The 9681-nt window shown below is 50.5% G+C and overlaps 1 protein-coding gene across 1 annotated transcript in view; it reads right to left on the bottom strand.

Annotated features, from left to right (window-relative positions):
* Window positions 1-6931, bottom strand: part of LOC116373443 (growth arrest-specific protein 6-like) — a 26869-nt gene extending 19938 nt beyond the window's left edge. Inside the window, 5 exon segments of the mRNA XM_031822056.1 lie at window positions 1732-1758; window positions 1761-1793; window positions 2814-2838; window positions 5890-6050; window positions 6293-6931. Coding sequence (XP_031677916.1) covers window positions 1732-1758; window positions 1761-1793; window positions 2814-2838; window positions 5890-6050; window positions 6293-6362 — 316 coding nt within the window. The 5' untranslated portion in view covers window positions 6363-6931.
* Between the last annotated feature and the right edge of the window lie 2750 nt (window positions 6932-9681).

The following is a 9681-nucleotide window of genomic DNA, read 5'->3' as shown; positions in this document are numbered from 1 at the left end:
CCCCCCCCCCGGTCCCCCGTCTCTCTCTCCCCCCCCACTGTCTCCCTCTCTCCCCCTCCTGCTCTCTCCCGTCTCCTGTCTCCCCCCTCATCTCCCCCCCGTCTCTCACTCTCACCCCCTCCCCGTCTCTCACTCTCACCCCCTCCCGTCTCTCACTCTCTCCCCCTCCCGTCTCTCACTCTCCCCCCCCCCCCGTCTCTCACTCCCCCCCCCCCGTCTCTCACTCTCTCCCCCCCGTCTCTCACTCTCTCCCCCCCGTCTCTCACTCTCTCCCCCCCGTCTCTCACTCCGTCTCTCACTCTCTCCCCCCCGTCTCTCACTCTCTCCCCCCCGTCTCTCACTCTCTCCCCCCCGTCTCTCACTCCCCCCCCCCCCCCCGTCTCTCACTCTCTCCCCCCCGTCTCTCACTCTCTCCCCCCCGTCTCTCACTCTCTCCCCCCCGTCTCTCACTCTCTCCCCCCCGTCTCTATCTATCCATCCTGGAGTGTATATATATATATAAACTAGTAGTTCCTGCAGTTCTTTCTCCTTCCATTACTGCTGACTGTGTGCTGACGGGGGGGGGGGGGGGGGGGACGACGACGACAATCTCTCTGTCCTGGACGCACGGCTGAGTCATATCAACTCCCTGGCTGACTCTGACTAGAGTTCCAACAACCAATCAGCAGACAGGATGGGCAGGCCCACTCATTCCTGGACTCAGCAGCCCTGATGCAGCAGAATACTCCAGAATACTTCACCCCCCCCACTCTCACTGGCGTCACAGCTTGCTCACGTCACTAATCTCAGATCTGCAGTCACGGAGTGCGTGATGCTGAAAGGAGGTGTGTCACACACCTGCAGAGTTCCACACGCATCCCTCCCTCTCCCTCTCTCTCCCTCTCTCCCTCCCTCTCTCTCTCCCTCTCTCTCTCTCTCCCTCTCCCTCTCTCTCTCTCTCCCTCTCCCTCTCCCTCCCTCCCAAAGCCACAGCAGCAGTTTTCACCGCGTCATGCTGGCTGACGCCCAGTAGACACTGACCCATAGACATGAAGAGACATCCCTCCTCTTATCTTCACCTTAAATCAGATAACTTTCTCTCAGTGTTCTGCAGTAGTGAGGTGGTGCAGTGCAGCCTGCCCTGCCCAACAGAAGGAACTGTGTGCTCACTGCTCCTCATACACAACATTTATAAACCACACAGAGAGGGAATGAGGAGAGAGAGAGAGAATGAGAGGGGGAAAGAGAGAGGGCGAGAGAGAGGGCGAGAGAGAGAGAGGGGAAAGAGAGGGCGAGAGAGAGAGGGGGAAAGAGAGGGCGAGAGAGAGAGGGGGAAAGAGAGGGCGAGAGAGAGAGGGGGAAAGAGAGAGGGCGAGAGAGAGAGGGGAAAGAGAGAGGGCGAGAGAGAGAGGGGGAAAGAGAGAGGGCGAGAGAGAGAGGGGGAAAGAGAGAGGGCGAGAGAGAGAGAGGGAAAGAGAGAGGGCGAGAGAGAGAGAGGGGGAAAGAGAGAGGGCGAGAGGGGAGAAAGAGGGCGAGCGAGAGAGAGGGAAAGAGAGAGGGGGCGAGAGAGGGAGAAAGAGGGCGAGAGAAAGAGGGAATGGGAGAGGAGAGAGGTTGAATGAGAGTATGGTAGAAAGAGGTGTGAAATAAAAGTAGAGTAGAGAGAGGAGCTACATGCTCATATCTACTGTACATGCGTCAGTTTGTCTGTCTGCAGCCCTAGTCAGGAGGACAGACAGACGAGGAACTCACTGTGAACACAGGTGATCAGGTCTTGTTCTTCTTGTCCGTGTCCCCAAACTTCTCCATGCACGCTAATCAGAGAGACAGGGCAGAGAGAGCGAGACGGGGCAGAGAGAGAGCGAGACGGGGCAGAGAGAGAGCGAGACGGGGCACAGAGAGAGCGAGACGGGGCAGAGAGAGAGCGAGACGGGGCACAGAGAGAGCGAGACGGGCACAGAGAGAGCGAGACGGGGCACAGAGAGAGCGAGACGGGGCACAGAGAGAGAGAGACGGGGCACAGAGAGAGAGAGACGGGGCACAGAGAGAGAGGACGGGGCACAGAGAGAGAGAGACAGGGGCACAGAAGAGAGAGACAGGGCCAGAGAAGAGAGAGACAGGGCACAGAGAGAGCGAGAGACAGGGCACAGAGGAGAGCGAGAGACAGGGCACAGAGAGAGCGAGAGACAGGGCACAGAGAGAGCGAGAGACAGGCACAGAGAGAGCGAGAGACAGGGCACAGAGAGAGCGAGAGACAGGGCACAGAGAGAGCGAGAGACAGGGCACAGAGAGAGCGAGAGACACGGGCACAGAGAGAGCGAGAGACAGGGCAAGAGAGAGCGAAGAGAGACAGGGCAGAAGAGAGGCGAGAGAGACAGGGCAGAGAGCGAGCGAGACAGGGCACAGAGAGAGCGAGACAGGGCACAGAGAGAGCGAGACAGGGCACAGAGAGAGCGAGACAGGGCACAGAGAGAGCGAGACAGGGCACGAGAGAGAGCGAGACAGGGCACAGAGAGAGCGAGACAGGGCACAGAGAGAGCGAGACAGGGCACAGAGAGAGCGAGACAGGGCACAGAGAGAGCGAGACAGGGCACAGAGAGAGCGAGACAGGGCACAGAGAGAGCGAGACAGGGCACAGAGAGAGCGAGACAGGGCACAGAGAGAGCGAGACAGGGCACAGAGAGAGCGGACAGGGCACAGAGAGAGCGAGACAGGGCACAGAGACGAGACAGCAAGAAGATAGTTAAACACTATACAACAGATGCTAATATCCTAATCATGTAATAACAATCTCACCCAACGCTGAAGAGGTTGGGAACAGGAACCAAACTTACCTAAGTACTTTGGAAAGAAGTAGTCCTGAAGGAGAGAGAACAGAAGGAGAGAGAACAGAAGGAGAGAGGCTGTTAGTGATGTTTGAAAACAGTCTATGAGGTCAAACATGACAGATTGAGACTAAATGTGTCTGATGATAGATATGCATCATGTCATCTCATGTTAACAGGGTGTGGCACCACAGACTAGTAGCCCCTCCAGGGCTTCCTGGGAACGTTCTACAACTCTCTCTCCTGCAGAATAGCCCGAGTGCCAGTCTGTTTGTGCTATTATGATAAACTCCTCGTTAGCATGTGTTGGGTTTCACTATGACAGCAATGGAGTTAGCTAGAGCACAAACAGTTCTGGGACCGAGCTGCCTGCCATCCTGCCTGCCATCCTACCTGCCTGCCTTCCTACCTACCATCCTACCAACCTGCCTTCCTACCATCCTACCTAGCATACTACCTGCCTACCATCCTACCAACCTGCCATCCTACCTTCCTACCATCCTACCAACCATCCTACCTGTCTACCATCCTACCATCCTACCATCCTACCTACCATCCTACCTGCCATCCTACCTTCCTACCTGCCTGCCTTCCTACCTACCTGCCTTCCTACCATCCTACCTACCTGCCTTCCTGCCTTCCTGCCTACCATCCTCCCTACCTGCCTTCCTACCTACCTGCCTTCCTACCATCCTACCTGCCTGCCTGCCTACCATCCTACCTACCTGCCTGCCTACCTGCCTTCCTGCCTGCCTACTATCCTACCTACCTTCCTTCCTACCATCCTACCTACCTGCCTCCCTACCTGCCTTCCTACCTGCCTACCATCCTACCTACCTGCCTTCCTACCATCCTACCTACCTGCCTTCCTGCCTACCTGCCTTCCTACCATCCTGCCTACCATCCTGCCTACCATCCTACCTACCATCCTACCTGCCTACCATCCTGCCTACCTACCTGCCTGCCTGCCTACCATCCTCCCTACCTGCCTACCATCCTCCCTACCTGCCTTCCTACCATCCTACCTGCCCGCCTTCCTGCCTGCCTTCCTACCTGCCCTCCTACCTGCCCACCCGCCTTCCTTCCTTCCCGCCTTCCTTCCTGCCTACCTTCCTACCTGCCTACCTTCCTACCTGCCTTCCTGCAGTACAGTACATGGAGGTAACTGGGGAAACTTAAAATTAGAACAAGACTTGATGGGACAATGACATGTTTCTCCAGAGAGTTCTGCTGCACAGACAGAGAAAGATGAAGAACAGTACATGAAATGGAAGGATAAGAGACTCCTGTGTGTAGTTCTACTGAGACACTTCTAAAACATCATTATCCTTCTCCATCTAATCTCCTTTTAGAGAGAGAGACAGAGGGAGGGGGAACAGGCAGAAACTTCCCAACTGCTGCAGAGAGAGAGACTAAGGATGCAATTGAAGATTTCGTTGCTAGGGAGACTAGGTTAGGGGTATGGTAACCAGGAACACTCCCTCTGCAGAGCCAGGGAACTGCAGCGTTGTGAGAGAACTGCAGAGTCAGAGATAGGCACGTTTAGAATGAATAATGGATCTGTGAATGAGGCTGCAGTCCTGTCACGATACAACCCCCCGATCTCACCACCACTAGTACCACACATCCTCCTCTCTGATCCCATTACAACCCCCCCCCCGATCTCACTACCACTAGTAGCACACACATCCTCCTCTCTGATCCCATTACAACCCCCCCCCCCGATCTCACTACCACTAGTACCACACATCCTCCTCTCTGATCCCATTAAAACCCCCGAACTCACAACCACACATCCTCCTCTCTGATCCCATTACAACCCCCCCCCCCCCCCCCGGTCTCACTACCACTAGTAGCACACACATCCTCCTCTCTGATCCCATTAAACCCCCCCCCCCCCCGATCTCACTACCACTAGTACCACACATCCTCCTCTCTGATCCCATTAAACCCCCGAACTCACCACCACACATCCTCCTCTCTGATCCCATCAAACCCACCGATCACCACCACTAGTACCACACATCCTCCTCTCTGATCCCATTAAACCCCCGATCTCACCACCACACACATCCTCCTCTTTGATCCCATTACAACCCCCCGATCTCACACCACACACATCCTCCTCTCTGATCCCACACCCCCCGATCTCACTACCACTAGTACCACACACATCATCCTCTCTGATCCCATTAAACCCCCCCGATCTCACCACCACTAGTACCACACATCCTCCTCTCTGATCCCATTAAACCCCCCTGATCTCACCACCACTAGTACCACACATCCTCCTCTCTGATCCCATTAAACCCCCCGATCTTACCACCACACACATCCTCCTCTCTGATCCCACACCACCACTAGTACCACACACATCCTCCTCTCTGATCCCATTACAAGTCTCTATGGGCCCTGGTCAAAAGTAGTGCACTGTATAGGGAATGGGGAGGTGTTTGGGATGTAGAATTATTAATAGCATGGATACTGGAGGCTGCTCAACACATTCATGAAGCTAGCTGGCAGAACCTAGACCCTAATGTATATATCCCTGAGGGGATAGGAGCCCTGTGTGACAGGCACACGTCAGATTAAAACCTGTGTGTGAGCTCATTGTTGCTCTGTCTGTTTAAAACACATTCCCCCGAGGAGTCACCTTCCATCCGCTTACTGTAAGCAGCCTCCCCGAGGACCAATCAAAAACACAGCAGTACAGCGCTCATTAGCATAATCACTCCCATGTATGAGCCCATCACGCATGAAGCAGGATCATTTACATAATCACAAACCTTACAGTAGTATGCAAATGTACATAATCTGGCATGTTCCCCATAGCCCAATGTGCTAGTTGAATACCGTGCAATGAATTGATCGGACTGGTGAGTGGTTTGCCAGTAATTAGTCATATCTATATTTTGGAGCTTGAACACTTTACACAGAATTGCTATGTTATAACAAGTCCGCTATAGGATCAGTCATTACGGCAAGACAAATCCAATGTGCGCAGCTAGTCCGTGTCTATATGCAATGGAAAGAAGTGCAATGAGTGCCATTTGATTTGACACGATCAAGTGTGTAGTGTACTCACTGTTTCAGGGTCATTCTCGAATACTTCTCTCGCCTCCTCTTTACTACACTTCTCTTCCACACACTCTCGCTCCAGGTGCCCTTGTTTCGTCTCCTCGAAAACGTGATTCGCTCTCCTGTGTCTCCTCAAGAACTGGTTAGCTTCTTCCGGGGACAAGGAAACTGAAAATAACCACAAGCACAGAACAGAATTTCCCATGAGTTACCGTACTACATTTTAGTTGTTAAAATGACCCAGCCCCTAACTTACTGGCATAAAGTCCTGGGCGTGAGGTTTCAAAGCATCAGCTAAGCAGAAAACAAATGACATTATTCAACAACAATTAACTAGCTGGCAAGCTAAACAACAATGTTATCCCCACGCAGTGCCAAAAATAGCTTAGTGGGCTTTGTTGTTTACTTACGGCTGTCGGACCACGAGACAAGGAGCAGAATCAGGAAGGTTCCTGAACCAAGGATCTCTGTCAACTGCATGTCTGCGGTTCTGCGTCAGGCTGGAAAGTTTCTCCCTCTCTCTCTCTCCCTCTCTCTCTCTCTCTCTCTGTGTTCAATGTAGCTTCTAGCTAGCAACCAGGTAGCAGTCGTGTATAAAACACACTGCAAGTTCAAACATTCACTTCACAGCAGGCGAGAATGCCGTTACACTTAACTCAGCGTTTTCCTTCTTCACTCGTATCCTTGCTTCCTAGCTACTTAGTCCCGCATACCACAACCAAGGCTTCCCACCGCCACTGCAGTACAGACAGTCCAACCTTCACTCTTATCTGGCGAGCCACCTACTTCGCCCCCATCTCGTTTGGTTGTCCCAGCTACTAACGTAGCAGGCGTCAAATACACCCAGCGACGAGCCCGAACTGTGGACAAAGGACACAACCTACACATCCGAAGGGGAGTTGCTTTTTTTGGGGAAAAGTTACGTCGACTGCACGCAGGCGGGAGTTAGCAATGAAGAGTCGCTTTTGCTCTGCCGTTCGTCAGTGCTATGGGAGCTCTCTGTCTCTGTCTCTCTCTCTCTCTCTCTCTATGTGTGACTGCAGTCTTTCTGCCCCCTGCCCAGCTACATGCAGTGACTTTGCGTAGCCTTGGCATTATACAGACTATTCCAACCTAGCCTATAGCATGCCAGACATCGTAGAGGGAAGGAGGAGTGCTGAGAGTGTTGTAGCACCTCATGATAAATCAACACAACATTTTTAAGTATTTCACAATAGTGCAATGGGCCTTTATTACTCCGGTATGAGCGGACCAAAATAGCCATCAGCAGCGCAGGGAGAAACAAAATAATCTCAGCTAAATTAAACAACTGAACCTAATCTTCCTCTGTTTGTGACATTAGTTGAAAACTAAATCTCGACCCAGATCCCCCCCCATTTCTTCCCAGCAGTTTATTTTAAGCCTCAACGTTCCTGTCATTTTCTCATCAATCCACAGAATTTCTCTTTCTTTTTTTGGACTCACTTTCTGTTATGATTCTCAGAAATCTTCTCTCTCTCTCTATCTGTGTTAAGGCTCACATTTGCGCAACAAATACCCTCTGCCAAGAACTATGTTAAGCTGTTTTTCTAATCACTTGTTCTTTTGACTCACATTCTGTTACGATTCCTCAGAAATCATGTTTCTCTCTTTCTCGCAATTGCAAATAGTACAGATGGGAAGGGAAAATAAATACACATAAGTATAGGTGCAGCTCTCTGTCTCTCTCTCTTCCATTTTCCTCCCGCATGTTTAGTTCAGATCTGAGTCATGTTCGTGAACAATGGTCAACAGAATCAAATCAAAATCACATTGTATTTGTCACATGAGCCTGGAATAACAATGAGTGGTAGATTTTGTTTGAAAATGCTTGTTTATGAACCCCAAACTGACCATAGCAAGATTAAACCACATTTAGTAAACAGCAACTCAAGAGGAATGGAATACACAAAAATGGGAATTTATACCGGGAAGTTACCTGGAGTACGCAGGATCGAGATGTGGAGTGTGGTATATATACAGGCGAAGTACCAGATACCAGATCACAATTGTGGAGCTATATACAGGGAATGTACCAATACCAGATCAATGTGGAGCTATATTTACAGGGGAGTACCAGTACCAGATCAGTGTGGAGGTATATACAGGGAGTGCTAGTACCGATCAGTGTGGAGGTACATACAGGAAGTACCAGTACCAGATCAATGTGGAGCTATATACAGGGAGTACCAGTACCAAATCACTGTGGAGCTATATACAAGGAGTACCAGTACCAGATCAATGTGGAGCTATATACAGGGAGTACCAGTACCAGATCAATGTGGAGCTATATACAGGAGTACCAGTACCAGATCAATGTGGAGCTATATACAGGGAGTACCAGTACCAGATCAATGTGGAGCTATATACAGGGAGTACCAGTACCAGATCAATGTGGAGCTATATACAGGGAGTACCAGTACCAGATCAATGTGGAGCTATATACAAGGAGTACCAGTACCAGATCAATGTGGAGGTATAGACAGGGAGTACCAGTACCAGATCAATGTGGAGCTATATACAGGGAGTACCAGTACCAGATCAATGTGGAGCTATATACAGGGAGTACCAGTACCAGATCAATGTGGAGCTATATACAGGGAGTACCAGTACCAGATCAATGTGGAGGTATATACAGGGAGTACCAGTACCAGATCAATGTGGAGTATATACAGGGAGTACCAGTACCAGATCAATGTGGAGGTATAGACAGGTGAGTACCAGTACCAGATCAATGTGGAGGTATATACAGGAGTACAGTACCAGATCAATGTGGAGCTATATACAGGGAGTACCAGTACCAGATCAATGTGAGGCTATATACAGGGAGTACCAGTACCAGATCAATGTGGAGGTATATACAGGGAGTACCAGTACCAGATCAATGTGGAGCTATATACAGGGAGTACCAGTACCAGATTCAATGTGGAGCTATATACAGGGAGAGTACCAGTACCAGATCAATGTGGAGCTATATACAGGGAGTACCAGTACCAGATCAATGTGGAGCTATATACAGGGAGTAACAGTACCAGATCAATGTGGAGGTATATACAGGGGAGTACCAGTACCAGTCAATGTGGAGGTATATACAGGGAGTACCAGTACCANGTGTGACAGGCACACGTCAGATTAAAACCTGTGTGTGAGCTCATTGTTGCTCTGTCTGTTAAAAACAATTCCGAGGAGTCACCTTCCATCCGCTTACTGTAAGCAGCCTCCCCGAGGACCATCAAAAACACAGCAGTACAGCGCTCATTAGCATAATCACTCCCATGTATGAGCCCATCACGCATGAAGCAGGATCATTTACATAATCACAAACCTTACAGTAGTATGCAAATGTACATAATCTGGCATGTTCCCATAGCCCATGTGCTAGTTGAATACCGTGCAATGAATTGATCGGACTGGTGAGTGGTTTGCCAGTAATTAGTCATATCTATATTTGGAGCTTGAACACTTTACACGAATTGCTATGTTATAAACAAGTCCGCTATAGGATCAGTCATTACGGCAAGACAATCCAATTGTGCGCAGCTAGTCCGTGTCTATATGCAATGGAAAGAAGTGCAATGAGTGCCATTTGATTTGACACGATCAAGTGTGTAGTGTACTCACTGTTCAGGGTCATTCTCGAATACTTCTCTCGCCTCCTCTTTACTACACTTCTCTTCCACACACTCTCGCTCCAGGTGCCCTTGTTTCGTCTCCTCGAAACGTGATTCGCTCTCCTGTGTCTCCTCAAGAACTGGTTAGCTTCTTCGGGGACAAGGAAACT

Source organism: Oncorhynchus kisutch, unplaced genomic scaffold, assembly GCF_002021735.2.
Source record: "Oncorhynchus kisutch isolate 150728-3 unplaced genomic scaffold, Okis_V2 scaffold4054, whole genome shotgun sequence".
NCBI classification, from domain to species: domain Eukaryota; kingdom Metazoa; phylum Chordata; class Actinopteri; order Salmoniformes; family Salmonidae; genus Oncorhynchus; species Oncorhynchus kisutch.
The sequence above is the reverse complement of the archived record's forward strand: the minus strand, read 5'-3'. Positions and strand labels throughout refer to the sequence as shown.